Below are 25,947 nucleotides of genomic sequence, written 5' to 3' on the forward strand. Positions count from 1 at the left end.
GAGCGCCGCTGTGCTCTGCGGGCAGCAGCAGCAGCGTCAGTGACACAGGACTCCACCGCAGCTGTAAACATAGATTGTTGCCACACCGAGAACAACCCAGCTAACGTCAGCACTAGCAGGAGAGGTAAGAAAATACTTTGTGCGTGTTTATTCAGAGTTTGACACTATAATCGGAAACTTTTTGTTCGTGGACGTTTAATGTGACTTTAACGTTTAACGAACCCGGAACTGGCTGAGGAGCTCGAGGCTGTGTCGCCCAGTAACGATAAAACTAGCTAACGCTGCCTTGTCACTCAGTGAGGCAGGGATGGACAGCAGTTGGAGCAGAAGTGGACAAAGCTCTCTTTAAGAATAGCAAAATACAACCTTTTCAGGGTCCTACTGCAAACAAAACACGAGAACTTCACCTACGAACAAGCTAAATGGTCTCTTTATGACCATAAAGTCATAAAAACAGTGATGACACCAGAGGCACAAACTGGAGCCATCTGTTTTGAGATGTAAAGAAAATTGATGGCGTCCTGTGAACAGGTCTTCCTGCTTACATTTTCATTTTACTTTGGTGTGCTGTACAGGGTGTACAGTGTCACAGTCCCACCTGTCAGTTCCTGTACCTGCAGGAATCTGAAAATTGCCACCAGGCAGAACCACATGGTCATAAATTTTGCAGGTGAACATTTACCTGCCTTACAGGCCTATTTGATCAGATAAGATGTTGTGTTTTGCTAAATAATTGGGAAATACTGAGTGACAGGGTGTGGAGGAATGCAGCTATGTATATCTAGTCAGGTACTGCACCCAAGTACACATTTGAGGCACTTTTACTTATCCTTTTATGGCACTTTCTTTTTAGTTTATAAATTACTAATATGACAAATACATATTAAACTTTAGGTCGCCTACTAGAATAACATAACCGATAGCTTTTTCAGTCCACTAGATACATTTTGCTGCTGCAAAAAAATGGCTGAAGTGAGGTGAACAGACTGAAATCTTATCAGATAAAACAGGTAATTACAAAGTTTTTCTTTGGGGACATAATTTACTGTTGATAAAAGGTAATAAATTGCTATATATTTTACTGCAATATACAGAATATCGCAGCATATGATAATATCGTATCGTGGATCCTGTGGTGATTCCCAGCCCTCGTCATTTTTAAAGAAAAAAAATAGTCAAAATTTTCTGAATCCGACCTCTTAAATTTGACTCTTTTTGATTTCTGTACTCCTCTATGACATTAAACTGCACATTTTTGGGTTGTGGGAAAAAACAAGACATCTGAGGGTGTCATTTTGGGCTTTGATCGACATTTTTCTCTATTTTCTGACATATTATAGACCAAACGGATTGATTAATTGAGAAAATTATCAATACAGTAAGCGACAGTGAAAATAATCATTAGTTGCAGCCCTATTTTTCAACCAAAAACATTTCATGATTTCAGAGTTTGCTGCTTTTCCTTTAAAGTATTTAAATAATTTTGATCATATTGAATTTTGTATACTCGATTGGACAAAACATTGTGAAAGTGCCACTTGTGACAGCATTTCTCACTATTTTCAGTATTTTTACAAACCAAACAACCAGGCAAATTAAGGAAAAAAAATATAACAGTCACAGGGGCTACTTTCTGCATTTAATACTTTAACTTTTAATACCTTCAGTGCACTCCCTGATGATACCTCAATACTTTTAATTAAGTAACATTTGCCTTGTAGGATCTGTCAAGCTGAAGTGGATTTATTCCCACATATAGACAGGACACGTTCTCTACACAGGGGAGCTTCACGCTCTCCCTGGCCAGCAGCCTAGATAAGGGGCAGGATTTCATAGGTGGAGTGACAGTCATGTGAAAAAACATCAGCTGATTATGAAATGATCTATCAAGGAAATGAAAGTGAGGCCATTGACTTTCATATCAATTTTTCCCAGATGAATGGTTCTCAACATTTTGGTCTCTGGCCCACAAAATAAAGCCATAAACAATCCACATTAAATGAGTTTCATTGCCATTATCATAAAAAGAATCTGTGTTTTCACTATCAGTAACATTCTTTCATGCCGCAGCAATTTCTGAGCTTGTGTTTACTTTTCAAATAAAAGAGTCAGATGAGTTTCACACTGTGAGGCATACAGATTTTAAATTTAGGGGAAAAGACAGCCCTGGTATTGGATCAATACTCAGTATCAGCAGATCCTCCCAAGCTGAATCAGACTCATATTGGGACTGAAGAAAGGGATAGAGTCCTGTGTACACGACATGAAGGGATGCATGGTTTTAGCTGCACAGGCTGGTGGGGGAGGTGTAATGGTTTCAGAGGCAGTCAGTGCACACTGGGCCCATTGATACCTGTGGGTTCCAGTACACACCCTGGCATTCAGCCCAGGTGCATCTATTCATACTTGTCTTTTACCCCCAAGGGACGGATACTTTCTACAAACAAATATTGCCTGTTTTGGTGCAATATTCAGCCAGGACTGGTAAAATAATGCTCTCACCTGGTCACCACATTCTTGGGAGAACTTAAACAGGTTCACACTAAAACTTTGGGAACACTGCATGGTCAGCTTTAAACCTGGGATGTGTGGTGGGTGTAGTTGGGGCCAAAGGTGGCATAACATCAGTTTCTATTTATGTGTATGCCCTTTAATTTTCTCTCATATATGAACAATATAGTTTTGTGTCCTCAATTAGTCATTCAAGGACCAATATATATTTCTGCTCTTCGTATTTAGTATTAGCTGTTGTCCTGTGCATTAGTAGAGTTGAGCATTTTAACATTGGTTTCCAATCCCTTCTTTTTTTGTCATTACCCCAGTGATGTGCTTGTCGTAGTGGAACACTATAGCTGGACTCCCTCCCTGTCCTGTTGCTGTTGCCCCCTGAGGACCTCATCCACCACCACCACCACCTCCTTTCTCGTCCTCCACCTCCTCCTCCTACCTCCAGCCGCCCCTGTGATGCCTCCCTCGTGCTGTGGCTGCTTGTCACAGTACACTCATCATCATCTGGTTGCCTTCCTCCTCACCTTCTTTAGGTAATTTAGGTCATCTTAAAGGAATACTTCAAGTCAGAAAATGACTGCCAATCAATTGGACACCCCTTGTTACGTTGCATTTGTGAAGAAATTTTGTTTTTCTCGCATGACTCCAATTGGAGTAAAAGGGGGCCATTAAACAAAAGCAAAACTATATCATAACACCAGTTAACAAACTGTCACACATCTCAGTCAGTAATATCTGAGTCTCATTTAGTTGTCGTTTGCTCTGTACTTTCATCAACAATGTTCGCTGTTTTTGGATTCTTCGGTTCACTGTTGAGGCATTTGATAAAAACAAGTTTTCTTCACAAATTCAAGGTAACAGGGTGAGTAACTGATATACAAATGGTTAATTTGTGGGTGACGTATTCCTTTAAAGTTCTTCCTCAAACCTGCTACCGCTGTAAATGTTCCCAGATGGGGTAAAGTAACAGTGGGACTTTATATGGCTTTTGTATTTTGCTTTTTAGATTATCTTTATTTACTTGTTGCTTTAAAGTATATCCAGTGGAAAGAGTTACAGGAGTTACAGCAGTTTTAAAGTAACTAATCATTCATAGCCCACTGAGATAAAAGAACAAACCACAAGAAAATAGTGGAGCCAGTAATCAGGAACACACCAGTAATCAGGAACACACCATGAATGAGTGTGAGGTGTAAATGTAGGTGAAAGGTGTATCGTGCAAGGTTAACCCAGGCCAGACGAGGTCAAGATAACACAGACAAAAAGTAGTGATTTCCAATAGACAGGGTTGTCACACTATCTTTAGAGGTAGTAAAAATGAAATGTAATGTTTGCTTATTGTGAAAATAAAATCAAAAAAGGAAATAATCTTGCAATAATCTTATTTAACAGCATGTTTGCATCAGTATTTTCTCTTTACAGAGCTCATTTTCTAAATGTATAAACGCCTGTAAATGAAGAATGTATAGCAGCACTAATTAGAGCAGTATTTAAATCATATTCTTCACATATGTTCAGTCACTGCTGTTAATCTGTAATTACAGCAGATGTGGTATCACACTCCTATCAGGAGCAAAGCAAAATGCCGTCTGCATCAGATAGTAGCACACAATGATTACTGCTGTTCACCAGATAAATTTGGGCTCACACTGGATTTCAGACATTTCCTGTTTCATGCATAAAGGTGTTGCAATACAGTGTTTACTGTGAATTTATTCAGCAGAACTGAACTGCTACTACTTTGGAATTTAACCTTTTGGGTGCCTTATGTAACCAAATGTAGCCTAAGACAACCAAGGGCCGTTTCATAGTTGACACATGCGACACGGGCAAGCGAGACAAGCGGCGAAGAGCAACGCACTTCCTTCCATAGTCAACACACTGAACGCAAGTGACGCGGGCGACACTTGAAATGCAATACATCGCTCGCGCAATAGGGGGTAGCAGAGTCACCGGTACATTCCGGCTAGCTAGTGCTGCTGTAGCTAGCTAGTACTGCTATTTTATTAGAGTGCAGGGCACTAGAACTGTCATATAAATGGGGGAGTGCCTGTACGAGTTCGCAAAGTTTTTCCTCCTGCCCACCATACCTGTTTCTTCTGTGAATAACAAAAAGTGGTTAATTTCAAGTACATCGCTTGCATTATCTCCCCTGCTGGCAACGCATGGTATTACACGCATCGAGAGACGCAAGCACGCATCATGGCAGCCAATGCATCCCGTGCGTTCGCATCTGCGTATCTTTGTGTCGACTATGAAACGGTCCTAACAGTAGGTAATATTGTATATTATGATATTATCATGTAAATAATGGCCATTTTTCCAACCATTAGCGCTTAAACTGATGCTGAACAGAACGAGAATTATTGTGCCAGTGTATTAAACAAGTGTTCAGCATCGCCTCCAGCTGAAGTGTGACCTTTGACCTATTCACACAATGTGGATGGTTTAGATAAATCCCTCTCAAGTCCCTTTACTTGCTGAGTAAAACTGTACTCTGTCTCTCCAGCTATGTGTTGCTACATGCGTCCAGGAAAACATTCAGCAACGTGAAAGTCAGTATCTCAGCCCAGTGGACGCCATCTGTCCAGAATGCCAGCGCGCCAGCTTACTCTCCTGGCGAGGTACTGAGCAGCAGAACTTTTACATCCCTGTTGTAGAGCAAACAGCATGTAATTAACTGTGTTTTTGGCTGTCCCAGACATGGGAGGACAATCATCTGTTCGCAGATGAACAGCAGGCCACTCTGTTCCTGGGAGCTCTGGACTCCATCTTCCTCTTCTCATATGCAGTGGTGAGTGGCGAACATGATTTTTTATTTGTTTAAGAAGCTTTTCAAAGTAGTGATGTCTGCAACAGAAAATGTCTCTGTGTGACTTTGTGTGTCTTGGTGCTGTCCATACAGGGTCTGTATCTCAGCGGTGTGATCGGGGACAGGGTGAACCTGCGCTATGTGCTCTGCATCGGCCTGTGTGGCTCTGCTGCAGTGGTGAGTACACAGATGGAACTTGTGTTTGGCTGTGTGTGTGATCTTGATAGGGTTCTTTTTTTTTAATTGAATATTCCTTATGGAAACCCAATTTTTCCTTGGTAACGTTACTTACTATTTTTGAAATACTGAGTCATTATTTCCACAGTTTCTCAATATAATGACCTAAAGGATCTGTTTTTGTCTCATCACTTATATATGCGCATAATATTTTCAGAATACAACTGTGGCTGTCTGTGTGTTTGCAGGAGTTCGTGTTTGGCACTCTCACCGAATGGCTCCATTTCTACAACGTCTATCTGTACTGTAGCCTGTGGGTGCTGAACGGCCTGCTGCAGTCAGCCGTCTGGCCCTGTGTGGTGGCCGTCATGGGCAACTGGTTCGGCAAGGCGGGGTGCGTGACATTTCTCTGTTTGCAAAACCGGCATTTATCTGATGTTTCTGAAAGCATTACAGCTGCAACATCTATCCAGCTTTAAAATATTTAGTCAAGTTGGTGTCTGTAAAGTGAAGCTTTATGATACACACCCACACACGGAAACACACACGCTCACACTCGCACAATGACATCCATTCACTGGAGCTGCTGCCAAAACATAGACGCCATTTAGACTCAGTTTTCCTCAGCAACAGGACGTAATTTTTTTTTAATCTGAAAATGGAACAGACTGAATGAAATACTTTTATATTTCTAACTTTCTCTAATTGACCCTCATGATGATGTTTTCCAGCCGTGGCTTCGTGTTTGGCCTGTGGAGTGCTTGTGCCTCTGTGGGCAACATCCTGGGGGCCTTTCTTGCTTCTAGCGTGCTCAAGTATGGATATGAGGTAAGACACACACACACACACACACACACACACATACATTTATTGATACCTTTTACTGTAATTTCCTCAGCAGCTAAACTGTGACATGATGTACTGTATGTTGCTGTGTGCAGTATGCCTTCCTGGTGACCTCAGTGGTGCAGTTTGCTGGCGGGGTGGTGGTGTTCTTTGGCCTACTAACCTCCCCAAAAGAAGTCGGTAAGGACCACAGCGAACATGTCAGAAAAATGTGCCGTTTGTGTACTTACAGTGTATTTAGGTTACCCTAAAAATGCTGCTCGGTTGACAGTATTCCACCTAACCTCATAAGAGGAAATCTTATGAAATCTTGTATGTGTTAGACTCTATGTTGAATTTAAACTGACCTCATTCTCACAGAAGCCATCTTGAACTAGAAATAGAGGCAGTTAGTGTCCTGATTGCCTAAATTGATTGAATTTGAGCTTGACTGTGTGTTTGTTTGTGGCAGGTTTGAGCTTGGAGTCAGAGACTGGATTGAGTCCAGTGGAGACAGACACAGACAGCCACAGGCCTCTGATGAGCGACGAGGAGGATGAGGTGGAGGTGGAGGTGTATGGCAGACCATTCCACTCCGTTCAGCAGCCGGATGAACCTCTGGCCGAGACTCCTCAAGCCATCGGCTTCTGCCAGGCTTTCTGCCTGCCTGGAGTGCTACCTGTGAGTCCACTCCTCCAACAAGTCAACACAAAGGCACTCTTAAACAAACAGAGATTAAACAATACAAATACATTTCTACTCTGTTTGTTCTGCAGTATTCCCTGGCTTATGCGTGTCTGAAGCTGGTCAACTACTCCTTCTTCTTCTGGCTTCCTTACTACCTGAGCAACAACTACAAGTGGAAGGAGGCGGAGGCCGACCGCCTGTCTGTGTGGTACGATGTCGGAGGAATCATCGGTGAGTGGCAGGCAGATTTCTGCATTTTCTTCCATCTTTTATCTAATCATAGTCTCCTTGAAATTTAAGTCATTGAAAAATTATCACTTTTTTAAAGGAATTTAGTACTGGACAGTAAAAAATAAGATGCAATAAAGACATTGGATTTCTTTGGATATGATGTGTGTGTGTGTGTGTGTGTGTGTGTGTGTCAAAGCTTTGATATTACTTTTTTTTTTTTTTCAAACACACATATGTGCATTTATCTCACCCAAAATTATTAATTAATATAATATAAAACATATGTAGTACCTTAAAGTGCATTTTGTTGTCTTTTTTTCCAATTTTGTTTATTGAAATTTTTAGGACATTCATGAATCAGTAGTTCAGTGACTAAGATTTAATGCCTGTTTCTGAAGAAGTAAATATACACAGGTAAATGCATCTATACTGTACATGGAGATATAGGGAGATAGTGATAGTTATAATAAAAAAATAAGTAAAAAAAAAAAAAAGGTGAAGAAGAGGAAATAAATTGAAATAGAAACATACAAACTAGAAATAGAAAGAAAAAGAAACAGAAAGAAAAGGTAATAGGGAAGAAATAGAAAGACAGAAACCGACAGAAATAGAAAAAAATAAAATTGAAATAAAATAAAAACAAATAAATAAAAAAATAATAAAATAAAGAGTAGTAATACGTATTCCAAAAGTCTATGTGGGAAAAAAAGATAAAATAAAATAACAATTTACAGTGAAAAAAATAATGATAAAGGATAAAAGAGAAAATTAATAATACCATCCCTTCTCTAAAAAGTAAGGTATAGTTGTTAAATGTACACCCTGAATTAATATTCCGACAACAAAATAAAGAACAACTCACAAAGACTGGTCATCCATCAGAGACAATGTATGAATGCATATTTATATTTATACCCCACTTATACAAGAGAAAACAAGAGAGACAGTATAATAGGCAGATTGCACAGGTCTAAAGCATGTCAGAGTGCCGTAACATGGTTGAAGATGGAATATTGGGGAACTGAAATGTGTCTCTTACCCCTATGTTTTTGTTGTTTTTGTTATCTTAAAGTGCATTTTGGGTTCATTATATAGGTAATATTCTGTTAACACTGGCTTGTATGTTACAGTGCTTTTTAGCTTTATTCATAATTGCATAAGTCAACTTAAACATTTTACGTAAACTTCCTCAGAGTTTGGATGTTAACGGTCTGTTTGTTTGTATCAGGAGGGACAGTTCAGGGTTTGATCTCTGACTTCATGGGAAAGAGAGCTCCAGTGTTGGCCATGAGTCTGCTTCTGGCGATGGGAGCCCTAGTGGGATACAGCCGTGAGTATAGAGTTTACGATTAAATTATCAATCCATCAACAAAAAAATCAATCAGCAACAATCGACCAAAACATAATATAAGGTTGATGGCGGCATTACCACAGTATCACAGCTCTACTCTCTGTCTCTCTTCTTCCATCCTCCTCAGACTCACCCAATGACCAGGTGATCAACGCCGTGCTGTTGGCCACCACCGGCTTCTTCATCGGTGGCCCATCGAATATGATCAGCTCTGCCATATCTGCTGACCTGGGGAGACAGGAGGCGCTGAGGGGCAGTCAGGAGGCTTTGGCTACTGTCACTGGCATAGTCGACGGAACAGGAAGTATAGGAGCTGCTGCAGGACAGGTAATTTCACAAAGAAAAAAAGATTAAATGAAAACAAAAGATATAAAAGTGTGTGAGTTTTAGCTTTGGATGTTAGCTTTACTTTGACACTGTCAGAGTATGCAGCTATGTACTATACCTGCAGTTACACCCACAGATCGACATCTGACTTGTGCATTTGTATCTCTTTCATCTTCCAGTACCTGGTCTCCCTGTTAGAGAGCAAGCTGGGCTGGATGTGCGTGTTCTACTTCTTCGTTGTCATGGTAAGATGAATTCCTGGAAGTCCAATAGGCCTTTTTTAACAAAGACATTTTGACATGTCACACTGGAGAACACACAGGTGCAGATAATAAGAGCTGTGAACAAACGGAGTCATTGTTAATGTTCTTAGTAGCACCTGTGCTTTACCTACTGTAAGTCAAAATGCCTGCTGCTATAAAGGCCTGTCTTACAGGTGTTTGTTTATACACTACGTTTACATAAATATGACTTTCTCAGTGATAACCCTATATCTTGATGTTTTTTATGTGACTCCATCTTTTTCATCATCACGTTTGTTCACTGGTAAAAAAAAAAAAAATGAGTGTATCCTCACCTACAGCAACACCAGAGCATGTGTATAGAATATTGGAAGTAGCCACTATGGCGTCACCCATTGTTTTGTTTACTTGCCTTGAGTTTGTCATTTTGGCCGTCGCCATCTTGGATTTTTTTTTGTAGCCAGAAGTGACCATATTTGGACAAGAGGGTGGAACTAATGCCAATGCTAGCTGCTAGCTTGCTAACGTTTGCTAACTTTTGTTCGCGAAAAACAGGCTTAAAACCATTAAACAATATGTACTCAGTGGACAAACTTAACATCTGACTCCCTAGAGGGTCTATTAATACAAACGAATGCTGAACAAGACTTTTTTTGATTGACCAAAATGTTACAGTTAACTTTGATGAACGAAGACACTGAGATATCGACAGCTACAGCTAAACCTATACTCTAAATCTATAGAACTAGAAGTATTTAAAGTGCAGCAAAGTGCTTATTGGATGGCAGAACTGCAGTACCAGACATGATTTGATATTTGTTTTATTCAGAGTGCTGATGGCTGTGGGAAAGAAACTCTCAGTCTGGTGGTTCATGTTCTGGCAGCTCGGTAGCGTCTGCCAGATGGCAACAGTTCAAAGAGTTGGTGAGCAGTGTGAGAGGTCTTTGATGATGTTTTTGCTCTGTCGACGTAGCATGAAGTGGCAAGTTCTTCCAGGGGGAGTAGGGGACAGCCGGTAATGTTTTCTACAGACTTGATGACTCTTTGCACAGCCTTTTTAGATGCAGCAGCGCAGCTTACATACCACACGGTGATGCAGTATGTGAGGATGGTTGCCCGGTAGAACGCCACCAGCAGCTTCCTCTCCATGTAGTTCCTCCTGAGCTCTCTGAGGAAGTAAAGTCTCTGCTGTGCGCTGTATAGTGTCACTGTGGTGTTGGGTGACCAGGAGAGATCTTCAGAAACATGGACTCCCAGGGGTTTAAAAGGCCACACTCTTTCCGCACATACTCCGTTGATGCAGGAGGGGCAGTCCTTATTTGCACATGGAAGGGCAGAGAGGTATGCTCTCTCCGCCTTTCCACATAGGCGCGTGGAAGTGGCTTTCTGTGTAGGCCTGAGGAAAGGCAGAGGGGCCCCAGTACAGAGCCATGCCGTCAAATATAACACTGCAAATGGAAATAAAGTTCTCTTTGATTAAAGTGTTCCTGACTGAACTGCAGCCCCAGAGGTTGCTGTTTGCAGTAAATTAACAAATCACTTCAAATCTTGTATTTTTCTTTGGTACAGACAGGGGGCAGCATCTTATTCATCACTCCTTTGATCGTCAAGGAGGTGCGTGCCATGTGGAGAGACAGACAAGCGCTGCGTCGCCAGCTGTGAACGCCTCAACATCTGCCAGCCAGTGTTCCCTAATCTTATCAGTGATAACAGAGCTGCTCACAAACTCCTTTTAGGTGAGTTTAGGGAGGTAGATGAATTTGTAGGATGCTGTTTCTCACAGCCACGATGGTTACGGTGACCTGGATTTAGAGAGTTTAACTCCCACAATGACCACTGTTTGTCTGTTAACACCCATGTGAGCAGGTAGAGAGACTTTGAGCACAAAACTGACGTCTTATCCACTCACTAAAAGCCTAAAAAATGTAATTACACACTTCTTCAGTGTGAGGATTTAGCAGTTGAGCTGAAGTGCCTGATTGAAAAAGGCTTTTAAAGGGATCTAGCTGTCTAATCTGTGGATTCAGGCCTCGCAGGGCCATCACAGAATGTACCACTGTATATATTTTAGGATTTAAATGGATGTAAAAAATTAACTTTTTAAAATATAGATGCTCTAGACTAGAGTCAAGTTGAATACATTTTTGGCCTTTTAAATCAGGAGTTCTTAACTTAAAGGTCAGCCTCTGAGACATGTTGGGGGTCGGGATTGTCTGAAGAATGTGAATGATAACTGTAATGTAGAAATTTATTGTTAGCTTTTGTATATATGTATGATATGTTTGTTGTTTTTTTGGTTGAGATGATGAATCTTGCACTGTAGTACAGTAATGAAACTGAAGATTTTAGTGAAACACTTTTGGGAAATTTCTCGCAGCCTCTTGATTTCTCTTGTGTACAGTTTTGTGTAATCAGGGTTAGAAACTCTAATACGGTATACGGGGACTGGTTCTCTCGATTCTGTGTATGTGTCGTCAGTATCTCCTCATTCCTTTTTCAAGTTTTAGTGTCTTAAGTCACAAGCAATCGCTGCCAAAACCCTCACGCAAACACGCACTGACAGAAACATGAAACATCTATCGTCTCGTCTCACACTTTCAGTTTACAGTGCAGCATGACTAATGCACATTGAAGTCTAAGCTGCATACTGACGTTACAGAAGAACAAGTTTTGCCCGTTTGTAAGTGGAAGCTGCATATTTGCACGATTTGTTTGAGGAACTTGAATCTGTGTCTGAACAGATTTGTTTTCACGTTTTAAAGCCAGTGACGGTAAATAATCATCTTTTACGACATAATTACTGATGATCATGGTGGGAAATGATCATACGACACCAGCCATATGCCTGTTAATGTTTGGGCAGGTTGTCTGCTTTACCTTTACTAGACACTGTGGTCAGTAAACAGCCATAATTTCTGTGGAAGATGGTTTTTAGTTGAAATCAATAAAAAGAACCCAGAATTTGTGATTTTCCGGTCACTGTTGCCAACAGACACAGCAGGTCGTGTGCTCCGTTACATGTAGATCATGTAAAGTGCTTTAAACATCTGGGAAAGTGACATCAGAGCATCTTTGTATCATCATCACTGGTACGAGACATGCTCCCTAAGCTAAACCTCAAGCACTGGAGCTTCAGACGAGACCTGCACCTCTGATGTCTCTGAACTTGCCAACTGTAAAGGAATGTAAATTGACATGTATGTGGAATGTGTAACACTATCTGTGGTCTACTTTTTTTTTATTTATGTGTACTTTTTAAGTTTTGACTAATGTAAATGCAAATTTTCATTTGAAATAAATGCAAATTACATTTTGCAAATTGTGTTACTGACAGAATAATTCACATAAGTTATGACAGAGGTAGACTTTTTTTTATCTTTACTATTTTGGTCTCGTAACTAGTGTATCCTTACTGAACTTTATTTTAGAGCTTCTAAGTTGCATCAACAGGGAAGTGTTTTTTAACCTGTACCCTCTTTTCCTATGGCCTTGTGACTGCAAGAAAACAACAGTAGAAATGTTTGTAAGAGTTAGAGTAAGACGTGGCATGAAGAGATTGTTTTGTTGGAGGACAGACAGCATAGCATAGTGTAATCTGTAACACTAAGTACAGTAACCACAATTTAATGTTCACAACCAGTAACAACCAGACTATCACTGGTTTCCCAGGTCAGGGTCACTCACTGGGCCCAGGTTTAGAACCATAGAGTGTTAAATATCTGGCAGAATATACAAATATATAAGACTGAAGCATTTTCAAGGAGCAAAAGCAAAACCAGTGCCTAATAGAGTAACAGTAGTAGTAAGGTAAGTACAAGAGTTACTAATGATGAACTAAAATGGTGGAAAAAACAGACTGCACCTGATAATAAATGTTATATTGAATATGATATAACAGTAAGAAGCAGTATTGCACATGATTGAGAAAATGATATTGACAAGTGATCATGATAATCAAGTAACGATGTGCAACATATAAGTTAATTGTGCACCTAATGTAGGTAAATATTGCCGTCAGTGACCTTTGTTTCAGCTCTCCTCCCTACAGAAGGGGGAGGAGTTATACAGTTTGATGGACACGGGTAGAAAGATCTCCTGAAGCATTCTGTGGTGCTCCTCGGTGGTTTCAATCTACAGCGGCTCTGATATGATTCCAGAGTGGCATGCAGGGGGTGAGAGGCATTGTCCAGAATACATCCTCCTCTCTGACACCTCCACTAAAGCCTCCAGTTCCACTCCCAGGACAGAACCAGCTTTCCTGGTGAGCTCATTGAGTCTGTTAGCATCTGCTGCCTTCACCCTGCTGCTCCAGCACACTATAGCTTAGATGATAAAACATCTGCATGCTATGATATAGTGCATAATGCATATCGTAAAGTCCACGATATTTCAGAGCAAGACTTCTCCTTCAGTGAGAAAAACATGTAATATCTATTTAGAGTCCTGTCTTGTGATAACAAACTGAGCCTGTCAGTGGCAAAAACAAGCACTTTTAGTGGGAGAAAATTGTTTTGTCGCTGCCGACTGCAGACCTTTTGCTCAATATTTGACCAATTTCGGAAAAATGTTGTCTCCATTAGTCACTTAGACAAAGAAAAAAAGAGTCCAGGCTGAAAAATACTGTTTCCCTGTCAGCCACATCATTGTCAATGATTGACTGTATGTGCAGTTTTGCATTAAAAACACCAAGGGGTGCTGTTAATCAAGAAGACACTTTAAAGGGGAACTGCATCCATTTTCAAAATTCATACTAGTTATTTGCATGGTGTAAGACAGTCTAAAAATATAAGTAAACACAAACAACTCTCTCCCAAATCCAAAAACTAGAGTGTGAAAACTAAATTTTTTGTCATAGGGTATAAAGTCTGGGGCAGCTCCAGACTTTATACTTATACATGACAAGTGTGAGACTTCCTTCTCTGGTTTCTGGCTTTCATAGAGAGTAGCTCATGTTCACAAATATTGATTTAACTTATCTAGGCGATGGAAATAACATTTTAGGTGTTCTCTTCGAAGTTTGAGTCTTCCTCTGCTTCTCTTAGTACATCCATGCTTAGCACACTTGAAAACACAAGTAGAAACAAATACTCCAGACCAATATTTTGTAGTTCGTATCAGTCTCATTCATTCATTTTATTATTTTGAGCACGCTATATGAAATCAACAATACAAAAGGCAACAGTGCACCAACAACCAAACAATATATTTTCCTTACAAACATCATCAAAAAGGATGATTCTGATCCCATACAAATACACTTCTTACATGTTGCAAAGGTACACACAACAGCATTTAAATTACCATGAAATTATTACAAATGGTGTACAAAGATTATCATACATTCATGCATATACAAAGTTTAACACAAAAAAAAAACGCTACACTTTGATATAGCTGCGAGAGCTGAGTAAGGAAAGCCAAGTTTGCTTGGGCACAGTGAGACACTAACAGATCTGTCTTGACTTTTATCATTTTAGTTTTCCTTGATTTACTTTTTCCACCTAACAGACTCGAGCAAGACTAACAAGGCTACAAAAAAATCCTAATTAACAAATGTTAGAAACTGTTTAACAGCGTGTCTGATCTGAGGAAAAAATAAATACATGTCAAGAAATGTCCTGATCCGTGCCTCGGTTTCTCAGTGAGTATTTGTATGTTTGTTTTTTTTTAAGATTACCATAAAAAAAATAGTTCTCTTGTCAACAATGTTTTAAGTAGTGCAAAGATATAGTTTCAGAAATAACACAATTAGTTAGTTATACCATAGGAAATAGGGACTTTATAATTATCTCCCTATATAACAAATGATACAAACTCAAAATAAGTTATTATAGACTTTAAAAGTTTTGAGAAGATAGGTGCACACACACAATGTCTCACACACACTCACACACGTAGATAAGTTGACAAAACAAACAAGTAATTCTGACTTATTTAAAACAATTTCAAATAGCCGTGTTTGCTGTTTTGAGATCTGTGAAGTATCGCCTTGTTGAGCCACGATAGAGTTAACATGATTATGAACGACTGCTTTCATGCCGATTTCTCGCCGAGACTGAGGCGCTTGGTTCATGAAAGAGAGACTGAGAGGCTTTAAAGGGGGGCAGACAAAAGCGTGTCTGAATCACAGGCCACTTGTCTGGCTGGAGAGATCCTTTGATCCACGAGGGGTCTGGGACGTTTTCTCGCAAAGGTTCCCTTATTAAACTCTGTCCCTTTTTTCCTCGTCCTTCCCCCCACCGCTATCCCTCGGCTCTGTCTATTTCTGGGGGAAGCTGTCAAAGCCAAGTGAACAAAAGCTGCCCCCCCCCCACCCCCGAGGGAGCGGAGTTTCCTCTGCTCGGAGCTGGGGCCCCGCTCTGACACACTGACTCTTTTACCTGATGTGAAACTCTACACGGAGCGCTGAACCTCGACAGCTTTTACCACAACAAAATAATAAGAACCCACCCCCCCGTTCTGTCTCTCCATCTCTCTTTCACCTGTAGATGCAAACAACCTGAGCTACGCTGGTTTTTATTTGTATGTTTACTGAATTACTTTATGAGGTAGTAAGAGTGGATTAATCCTATGGCTTTTTATCCATGTACAAATTAGAATGACTGTACGTAGGGAAAAAAGTAGGCACATCCTGTTTGAGTTACCAGGGGCGGAGCCAGGCGGTGTAAACACTCTGGGCTCAGTGTAAACCTAGGGCAAGGTCAGTAATTTTTTTCCTATCATTTGTGGCAGCTTTATACATTTTTTTTCAAGCCATCTGAGATAACAGAACGCCTAAAAAATGCCCGATGTTTGGGGAAAAATTTGGATTTAACAGCACTACCAATCTTGAACCCTGTTTTTGTGATGCTATGCTGGAGTAAGGTTCAGAAAATCAATGTTTGGCTGGGTTACATTAGAGTTTTTAGCCCAGATTTGAGGCTTTTGGGTAAATTTTGGGGCTGGAGCCCCAGAAACACCCCCTTGCTCCGCCCCTGTGAGTCACCAAAACTGTCAGTTGAGCAGTTGTGGTGTGTTTACACTACATATTTGAAGCTCTAGACGTGTTTGGGACTTTCTGTGACCCCGTGACTGATCACTCAAACAGCGAGCGACTTGTACAAAGGATGTGTTTCTAATTTAATGGCACCGCAATTTCTCTTTGGTTCAACTGCCTCAGCTGCCACAACTCGTAAAAAAAAACAAAAAACCTCAAGATAAACACCAAACCAGCACATTCATACACAAACACTTATATGCATATGTACACAAACACTTATAGCACAGCACAGGAACAGAGAAAAAGTGAAGCAGCTCTGACTCTTCATATTAAAAAAAAAAAAAAAAACATTGGCAAAAGTGGAACCAAAAGTTTGGATTCCTCCGAGCTGCGACACAGTGATAAAACACTACACTCTCTTCATGGAGGACAGAGGTGTATTGAACACCTACATGACGTCACATGAAGGCAAAGAGTGGGAAATGCTACATTATTACAAGCATGAAGCTGACAAAACATACAACTAAATAAGGTATGTTCTGGTCTGTTGCCAAAAAAATATACAGATTTTTACAGCCCAAATAATACAAGCAAAAAGGGAATATGATTTGTAGTTTGTATGTTTTTTGTTTAAATGGCTGATATTTTTAAGTTGCAACAGTGGAGTGAAGGTGAGCCATAATGACTTTATGTCTCAGGCAGAATTTGGGGGCAATGGCACAGGTTTCCACAAACACCTTATATTACCTCGTTTTACACATTGCATTGCTTTTCAATTTTTTTTTTTTTTTGTTTTTGACGATGACCTAGCATCGTGAATAATAAATAAATAGTCACATAGGAATTTAAGTCACTGTTGTACAGGTCAGCCGCATTACCTCATCGCTGAGCCTCCACCGTTGACCTTTGCCCTGGAGCTAATCACTGTTGCGCTGCTTGACTCGTGCTATCAGGGCCCTGGGGTGAGACTAAAGGCTAAGTGTGTTGCGAGGCCAGGAATAGTAAGTCATCTAATCAAAACCTCTTATGACTTTTAGCAAGAGGGAGAAAAAAGGTCGAGGTCAAATACTATCCGAGGCCCGTTCAGAGGAAAATTAACTTCTTACAACTAGAGCCTGTTTTCTGTTGAGAGTGCATTCAACATCATTTCACAGTATAGTCAAAAGCTGAGGAAAACAGTATGTAGAATAACAATATCATATATATAATTATCAACAAAAACCGTTCCTAAAGTCTGAGCTTGATTAGCTAGGAAAATGGTAGCTTCCTTGTGCTGAACATTTAAGGTATATGGTGTCAGAGGAGTTTTTAAGCCCATGCTAAATGAGCTTGCGGACAGTCCGTTACAAATTGCTACATATATACATATGATATGACACATATCTATATGAGGTGAGGTGTAGAGGGGTGTCGACCACAAAGTGATCGTCGCTGGGTCTAGTGCTGCTCTACTGTCGAGAGGATGCTTTGTAATGCAGAAGCTTCCTCTTCTTCACCTTGAAGAAATCTGTAGGGTGAAAGAAGACGATGCAAAGTCAAGAAAAATACAAACATTCTCATAACTAAAATCTGTCCTAGTTTTCCTGTATAATTTTATAGAACAGTCTCACGATTTGGGTCAAGAAAATAAAACAGTGGTAAAGGAAAAGTTTGACCAGTTGTGTATGTCGCTATGTAGCTTAATTTTGCTACTCTTCAGTTTACTGCTCTGTGCAAAATCCAGGTCTGTTGTGAGCTAACGTTAGCTAGCGGTGCCAAGCATTTGGTGATTACTGCTAGTAATGCCATCATGATCCAATAGCACAACTGTGGAACATTGCGCCCAGCCTACCATCACCCTCCAAGTCGCCCGATAAGAAAGTGGCTCAATTTTGAGCCGTATAACCCCTTTAGCATTGTTAAGTACATTGTCACTGTTAGCTCTGCTAGCACAGTTAGCAGTGTCAGCTAGCTAACAATGCTAAAGCGGATTGGTGGCTCGAAATGAAGCCGCTTACTCACCAGGCGACGTGGAAAGTGGTACCACAGCACAGAAAGTTTTCCACAGCAATTACTAGTGGAAATCGCCAAATGAGTGCCACCGCTAGCTAGGTTGTACACGTTAGTTGCCAGTAAATTGGTGTTGGGCTACTGAAAGCAAAATTTCATCCCTAATTTGATATTTGCTGGACTGACCTGTGATGGCAGCCTGTCTGCGTTTTCCTTGCCACTGGATCCGGTAGCACCCCCTTGTGGTCACCTCCAGGTACTCATCCCCAGACCCGGACGAGCTGCTGGACCCTGGGGAACTCTCCCCTAACGAGGACGACGTTCGCCTCTTGGTCACCGGACGTGTCACTGGCCTGACCGTGCAGCTGCGGTAAAACGCCGGCACATCCTGGTACCTGAGCTCCTCCCACTCGATGTTGGAGCCCTCTCCCGGCATTTCACTCTGGAAATCGAAGTTCCAGCGCTTCTTGGCCACTTCCATGTTCATGCAGAGCAGCCGCTCAAAGTCCTTCTGCAGCTGCTGGTGGTCCACTGGCCCAAAGAGGTTCCTCCGCACCGGCCCCACCTTCAATTTCAAGGCCTCAATGCCCCCCAGGCGTGGGAGCTCTGGGTTAGATGCTGCAGCTGGTCCTGCTGATGATGTTGATGGACGGGCCATCGCCATGTCCCTGTCGGAGAACAAAAAAAAGTGTTAGAGGCTGAGTGTTAGGCCTGCAGAATTTCACTGAGGTGTGATCTGGTTTTTTACTGGCACAGATTACTCACAAACATACAAGCTATTAAATGCCCACACCCCCCTCACACCAGCAGTATCTGCCCTCTTGGGCACCTTTGTGTTTTATGTGATCAAATGCACGTGTGCACTAACCCGCTGAGTAATTACTGCAGCAACAGGTAACTGAACTAACACCAAATAAATCTCCTACAAAATTCACTGCCCTGCCGTGTCAAAATGAACCTGATGCTCCACCTGCTCTGGTGTCTGCCAGTCAAAGGTCGACAGTGAAGGTCAACAGGTCACATATAGAGAAAGGGCCAGTGCAAGCTGCTTGTGAGAATTTTTTTACACATACCACATCTGCTACCTGCGACTTCTCATTAGAGCAACACTGCTGAATTCTACATTTGACTTCTACAATAACATTCAACCATTCATCGCCAACTTTATTGCCTCACAACCTGCACTATCTCTACATAGAGTGAGATATAGTTTTACATGTAGGTGGATGATAACCACATCCCTGCTGAGTCTGTACTCTCTGTGCCTCAGGGCTTTATCAGCCAAGTTTCAGCAGTAAAAAAAAAAAAGAAAAGAAAGATGATATGTGCTTTCTGGGATGGGCAGTAGCTACTATAGAGATATATGGTTCTCTGCTGATATAATACTACACTATATAAGGTCTAACATATGGCTTTTTTCTTATCTAAAAAGCACCCTCTACCATCAAAAAATAAAAATAAATCAATAATAATCTTTATGGGGGTCAAAAAACATTTGAGCCTTAAAACAAAGGTAACACAGTCTATTGCCTCTAAATGAGCCTTTATTAATATGTTTTACCACAAGGTGGTGACTCTGCCATGTTTTACTACAATTATATGATACTTAAACTTTGCAGCATCAACGGTGACAAATCCGTCCAGGCACTATTATGTTCTCCATTTTTCCTCAAAAACTTCTTTGTTTGTGGATTTGGAATTAGGGCTAGTCACCACTGCTAAGGATCTGCAAAATTTTAAAGGGAAAAGGTACCAGGCCATAGACTTATGACAGACATTTAAGTTGACGAAATGTTTTAAACTTTATTTTTTTCTCCGTGTATCGGCTACATGTTTTTATGATTGGAGAATTCAAGAAATCAAAATTAAAATGTTAAAAAATAACACTTATTCATTTCCGTATATTTTTTGTTATACCCACAAATCTGGAGAGAGGCTGAAGAACTTAAGGCTGCCTATCCCTCTTGAATGTTCCAAATTGGTACAGATTTCTGAACTAAACTAAACTATTTCTCACTAACAAATGCCCCTGCTGGTTTTGCCCATCATTTCCCCATCATATGTTTTTTTCCTCTCACAGATCTTATCCCCTCCTCAAAGAAAGCCTAGATTACAAGCTGAGCAAAGTAGGCCACAGACCCTCAGGGTCCCCCAAAGGCAAATTCAACCGTTTTTTGGTAAAAGGCTTAATGCATATTTGTGAGGTGATATGCATCATTAACAGACAATGTTAACCCCATTAATGAGGGCCCCAAACTAGCTCCTATATTTTATCTTTTGATTTTGCCTTTGATCCTCTTTGGTCTTGAATGTGAGGGCCTGCATCAAAACAACCTTTCAGTTAATATTGTGCTTAAATGGTGCATATACCTCAATACATTTGCATGTCATCACATGATAACAAAGTGGCTTGTGGACAAGGGGTGTGGGAAGCTGAAAAGGGGCCCCATAGTGGGTTAATCCAGCCCTGCCCAAACTTCTACTTTACAAAGAGATAGCACAAAAACTTCTACACAGAATATTGCCACATTCTGGCCTTAGTTTAAACACAGAAGGAAGAAGTGTGTAAAGTTACCATCAAGCCATTAGATCAGGTATTTTAGGCCAAGATCAGCTTGAAGACAGAAGTGAGAGGCCGGCCCCAGAGGGGGCTAAGGGGGGGAGACACAGGGTTGCGCAAGTGTTGACACGTACTGAATATATGGCTAGAAAAAGAGCACTTTCACCTCCTAAATAGGCTGTAATTTAACCATGTCTGTCTGCTTGTATAATCTGTTACAAGCCATGTGTAGGAAACCACAGCAGGCGACAAAATCAAACATTTTCCTAAGTGCGTTCCACTCGAATCACAACCAATCATAAGATTCAACCCGCACAATTTCACTTTCCTCCTTTATGTTTCCTTCAGAGCTGGATTAATAGCAAAAGACTTGATGGAACAACACAAAACCAAAACCATAATTGCTTTCTTTCACTAACAGGGCTGCTCTCTGCGAGTGAAAGTTGTTTGCGTCGAAAATGAAGTGGGCGCGGTATGCAGATCAAATTACTGAAGTCGGTGTCACCGCTTGAAGGAAAACACCGAAAAAACCTTCAATATCTCCCAAAAACTTCTTTATAATAACGCAAAAAGTTAAAAATGCACCTACTATATCTGCAACCAAAGCAAAATACCGTGTAAAAGTCAATAAAACAACAGCAGAAAGTTCACTTAAAGGCTTTGTGAAGTTTGATGTGGACTTGGTGACGCAGTTAGATTCACTGCTGATGTAGGTCAATGAGATGCGACACACAAACAACCCGCATCTTGTCAGTCATATTGTACACACAACAGACACATAATACTATTTCAAATATTGCGAACAACAATAAAGGAGTATTAATTAACATTTACACAGGAGCTGGCACTTTAAAATGCGTTTTAACGACTGGCAAAGCGACGAAAATGTACTAAAACTGCGTCACCTTCAGCTAACATCTATCCTGCGCAGTGTAAAATTAACCTAAACAAACCAAATAGTCGAAATTCACGGATAAATATTAAAGTTTAAAAAGAAACAGACAAGAAACAGTATAAACCCCCCTCTTACCATCAACGTCAATACCACAAAGTATTCAAAAGTTGAAAAGTTTCGCGAGTGTTTGGTCCTCAAACTCCGCACAGTTCATCCACTCAGAGGAATGAAAGGTGTCCCTGACAGCACCGTGGAAACAAACAGTGTCACGTTGAGAGGTTTAAGGAGCCACTGCCCACGAGGAGGGTCGGTCCTGCGTGTCCCCTTATCTGAGACTTGTTTATGGACTCTAAAGACAGCGGGGACGTCCTCCTACTAGAGGACTCGGTCACGTGGCCCCCATCAAAACATGCTTTGTTGGAGCGCAGCCAGGAGGTAAACAGAGGTACTCTAAATTCTTACAGCAAATGAACGCAACACAAACTGCGGTTGCCTTGCAGCAGGAATGCGCAGAAAAACTTCCAAAATGCATTATATAAAAAAAGTATCGTAACTGCATTAAATGCTATTTTGTTGTAAAAAAAAATTAGGCTGTAAAAGTGTTAATAATGTTCATAAACGTGTTCTTACCCTGTAAACATGATGCAAAAGTCCCCAAATTCAGTCTTTGCGCTCCTGTTCCCAACTTGTTACTCCTGCACTCTGTGTCCCTCTAACGCCCCTCTGCTCCACTTCTCCTTCCAGCGCGGCAAGAAGTAGGTCAAATATCTTGGCAATGGCGGCCATTTCCTCGTCCTCCACAAATGTGACACACATTCTCGTGTTGTGCTTGCATCACGTTTTGTTTTGGCACCCTGCCCTCCTCCTCCAGTCACGTTGAACTGCAACGTGACAGCGGGACACACCGCTCCATTTTCACTTCTTTTCCCGCAACTTTACCACCACATCCACATTTGGATGTATGGTGAGGCGTGTGAGGTGGAAAGAAACACTCTGATGCCACGATCACGTGCGTTTGGTTATTAATGGAAGAAGTGAAGAGGGAACAGTGATATCCCCTCTGAACAACTGAGAAAAAGTGTATGACTTTTGACCTCTTAACTGACTTATGCCTTGTAATGATAAACCACAATCAGATTAAGCAATATGGGAAATCAAATTAGCTTTTACTAGTCAGAGAAAAAGAGTAATCTGATTTTGAAACCAAATTTGATTTTCTCTTTTTTAACTGTAACAGCACATCTCTGACAATATGGCCATATACTGAAAAATCTATCACCACACATGACTTAACTTATGTTTCATGTTTAATGTACCATCCTGTTCTGAAGCCACCAGGCCAAATCCACCAATAAAACCACTAGTCTGATGTTCAGCTTAAAGTAATAGAGGTGGAACAATTAATGAAACCACAGACATTTAATAGGCAACATTTAAGATAATCTGCCAAAATGCCAAACATTCCCCAGTCCCAGCCTCTCAAATATGACAATTTGTTGGGTTTTCTGTAATAATAAGCTGAATATGTTCTGATTTTGGACTTAGTCGGACACAGTCAGGGAGTCTGCAGGTCCTTAAAATGTCTTAAATTCAATCTCATAAAGATAAGGCCTTAAAAGTCATGAAATAGTCTTAAATTTGAATTTGTGAGGTCTTAATTGCCATAGATATTTTATGCTTTAATTTATTTTAATTTCTTTTTATCAAAAATGAGTCAAGCTCCTCTGTGTGAGCGTCCACATTTCTAAATGTTACAAATCTTCAAACCTACCTCTGAACCCAATTCTCAGGGTGTCTACAGGTATTTAAATAGGTTTAAAATGTCATAGATCAAGTTTTAAAGAGTCTTAAATTGTCTTAAATTAGAGTCGATGGGTCTTAAATATTCTCGGTCACATTACCATGAAAATTTCCCCAGCCTGACAGACCCAGTGGCTGTTTACAATCATTGGACAGACTGAAGAATTACAATAATAAATAGCATTTATGACCGTTTTCTTTTACGTTAAACACGTTTAACTCCCTCAACTGATGTCATTTTCCTTGCTGTTCATTTTGAGCTGACGGTGTGTTTACTTGGAAAGAGTACTTACACATGTGTGTCACACACACAAACACACACATATACACATATAGATATATATAATTTGCATTTCCATTGCAGGTTTGCTCCTAGACTTCATATAAGATGGTATTAAAAAGGTCTTAAAAGTCTTAAATTTAACTTGGTTATATCTGTAGACACCCTGGTACTGTCTTTTTACTTCATACTTCAACTTGTGCTTACCTGTTAACAAACTGTAGATCAACCTCACTCACTCTAATATTCCTAAATAAAACCTACCCCTGTACAGGACTACATATATACCTCCCTGTCAATGTCATTTCCCCATGCTTAAAAAGCAGATTATCACCATGAGTGTTAAAGTTCACTCCTTACTTTCTTACATAACATCTTCATTTCATTCAGACTCTTTTGCAATATCTTTATTTCCAAATCTTGAATGACTGCTCATTGACAGCTTCTTACATCATGTTTGCTCACCGCAACAGTTACTACGACTATTACGACACCTGTCTTTCTTCCCCTAACTATTATGAAATACTGCTAGGTTTCTCTTTCCTATTGTAATTGAGAGGCAGATTCTCCTCTTTCTTATTGCTACACAGGTTCTCTTTTACAAGCGTCACATGGGCAGTGGCCTTATTGTTGCATAGCTTCCCACTGACACAGTGTACAAGTCATTTGAGAGGCCTGCTGGCCAACACCTCTCACTCAGAAGGGTTGTTCCAGGTTGTGCACGCACTCATTTGCTATTTTCATACATTAGTTAACGTCTGCCTGAGAGTAAAGTTTTCCCACTCAGACACTGCTAATGCAGACAGATTTCTAATACAAGTGGTTTATGAGATGCACTGTGTTAATAAAGTCAGAGCAGGTAGCAGGGATCGTGGAGAGGTCATTGTTGTGCGACCTGTGTGACAGTGGCTGACAGAGCCTAGAGGTGATCACGTCACCACTGTGGAATGTTTAGGTTAGAAAAAGCTATTCTTATGTGAAGGGGCTTATCAAAAGGTCAAGGCTGTTCAGCACATGGCTCAAAGCAAACAAAACAAGTTCCCTGAATGCAAGTGTGTTTGAGTGTTTCAAACTTGAGCCTTAAATTTGACTTTTTATAAAGCAAGACCCAATTAATATGTCCACAAGCCCACCAAATTAAACAAAATATGTTGTTTGAACAACAAGAACTGATCTCACGCACCATCACCAGGATGACATAATTTGTCTGTGCTTTCCGCAACCATTACAAACCACAGTTAGAAAAATAAATGAGTTTTCATGATGTGTCAAGGCTATGATTTAGGTGTGGTTATGTTCCAGCCCAGTCGCCAGAATAAAATGATGGCATTCATACAACCATGGATATTTTACATAAGTAACATAGGAGATGGTCGATAGAGTGACACCAACCATAGGCGAGATGACTCCCAAGCAGCAGTCCACTGTTGGAGACCAACAAAAGCATACATTTTTTAACAGCAGGACATTTCCAGCCATAATTGTAGCAACAAAAGTGGGTATTTTTTAACAATAGTTTAGGACATGTCCAAGCATATATATATTTTAACAGGTCAGGACAATTCCAGTCTCAATCGTAGCCAAAAAAGGTGTGTTTTTTAACGAGAATTTGGGATAGTTCCCGCTGTGATTGTAGCATCAAAAGCAGGTGTTTTTGAAGGAGAGTTCAGGACATGTCCAGGCGTGTTTGTAGCAACCAAATCGGGTATTTTAAGCCACAACGTGATGTTTTCCTAACCCTAACCAAGTGGTTTTTGGGCCTTAACTTATCCACATATTAACCCCAGCTTTGTCACAACATAAAATTGAAAAGAAAAGAAATGTAAAGTTTCAACATATCTGCTACATATGAAATGTACAATCCAATTTGCATAGAATGTACAATGCTAACATTAATTCTGGAAACTGGGTTGTAGGTTTTTGTTTTTTTAAAGATATTTTTTGGGCATTTTTAAGCCTTTAATCGATGAGCGTGAAGGGGAGGGAGAAAGGGGGAGTGACATGCAGCAAAGGGCCACGGGCTGGAGTCGAACCCGGGCCGCTGCGGCAACAGCCTTGTACATGGGGCGCCTGCTCTACCACTAAGCCATCGATGCCCTGACTGGGTTGTAGGTTTAGGCACAAATCTGACTTGGTTAGGTTCAGGGAACTATCGTGGTTTAGGTTAAAATTATTTAGGGGAGCTTTGTTGTCATGGTGACAATATCAAACAGCTGTTGAAGGTTAGGGAACCATTAGGGTGGTGCTTTAAAAAACAAAGACAACGCTAACTGTTGGGTCTCCT

The 25,947-nt window shown here is 40.6% G+C and overlaps 2 protein-coding genes across 3 annotated transcripts; one reads left to right on the plus strand and one right to left on the minus strand.

The window, feature by feature from the left end:
* Positions 1–3: 3 nt before the first annotated feature.
* Positions 4–12,479, plus strand: slc37a3 (solute carrier family 37 member 3). The gene is made up of 14 exons (XM_033615395.2): positions 4–124; positions 2,823–3,041; positions 5,018–5,132; positions 5,210–5,302; positions 5,414–5,497; positions 5,746–5,891; positions 6,229–6,325; positions 6,439–6,523; positions 6,795–7,003; positions 7,099–7,240; positions 8,469–8,570; positions 8,719–8,918; positions 9,098–9,163; positions 10,730–12,479. The coding sequence occupies exons 2-14, from the start codon at positions 2,965–2,967 to the stop codon at positions 10,820–10,822; spliced, it is 1,509 nt and encodes a 502-aa protein (XP_033471286.1). The 5' UTR covers positions 4–124; positions 2,823–2,964; the 3' UTR covers positions 10,823–12,479.
* A 1,781-nt stretch (positions 12,480–14,260) lies between these two features.
* Positions 14,261–22,372, minus strand: cdkn1d (cyclin-dependent kinase inhibitor 1D). Of its 2 annotated transcripts, none has more exons than XM_033614992.2 (3): positions 22,214–22,372; positions 18,315–18,796; positions 14,261–17,646 (listed from the first exon to the last, which is right to left on the minus strand). In XM_033614992.2, exons 1-3 carry the CDS (start codon positions 22,222–22,224, stop codon positions 17,588–17,590), a joined length of 552 nt encoding a protein of 183 aa, XP_033470883.1. In that variant the 5' UTR covers positions 22,225–22,372; the 3' UTR covers positions 14,261–17,587. The 2 variants fall into 2 exon arrangements, with proteins under 2 accessions (XP_033470883.1, XP_033470884.1); XM_033614993.2 differs by lacking the exon at positions 22,214–22,372 and adding an exon at positions 21,719–21,943.
* Positions 22,373–25,947: the final 3,575 nt, after the last annotated feature.

This window comes from Epinephelus lanceolatus, chromosome 23 (assembly GCF_041903045.1).
Source record: "Epinephelus lanceolatus isolate andai-2023 chromosome 23, ASM4190304v1, whole genome shotgun sequence".
Taxonomy (NCBI): domain Eukaryota; kingdom Metazoa; phylum Chordata; class Actinopteri; order Perciformes; family Serranidae; genus Epinephelus; species Epinephelus lanceolatus.

Coding starts and splice junctions, on each gene's coding strand:
- slc37a3 (XM_033615395.2), top strand. CDS start 2,965: ATGCCTCCCTCGTGCTGTGGCTGCTTGTCACAGTACACTCATCATCAT. Junction 3,042..5,017: donor TTCCTCCTCACCTTCTTTAG/GTAATTTAGGTC, acceptor CTGTCTCTCCAG/CTATGTGTTGCTACATGCGT. Junction 9,164..10,729: donor TCTACTTCTTCGTTGTCATG/GTAAGATGAATT, acceptor TCTTTGGTACAG/ACAGGGGGCAGCATCTTATT.
- cdkn1d (XM_033614992.2), bottom strand. Junction 17,647..18,314: donor CAGACAGGCTGCCATCACAG/GTCAGTCCAGCA, acceptor TTCACCCTACAG/ATTTCTTCAAGGTGAAGAAG.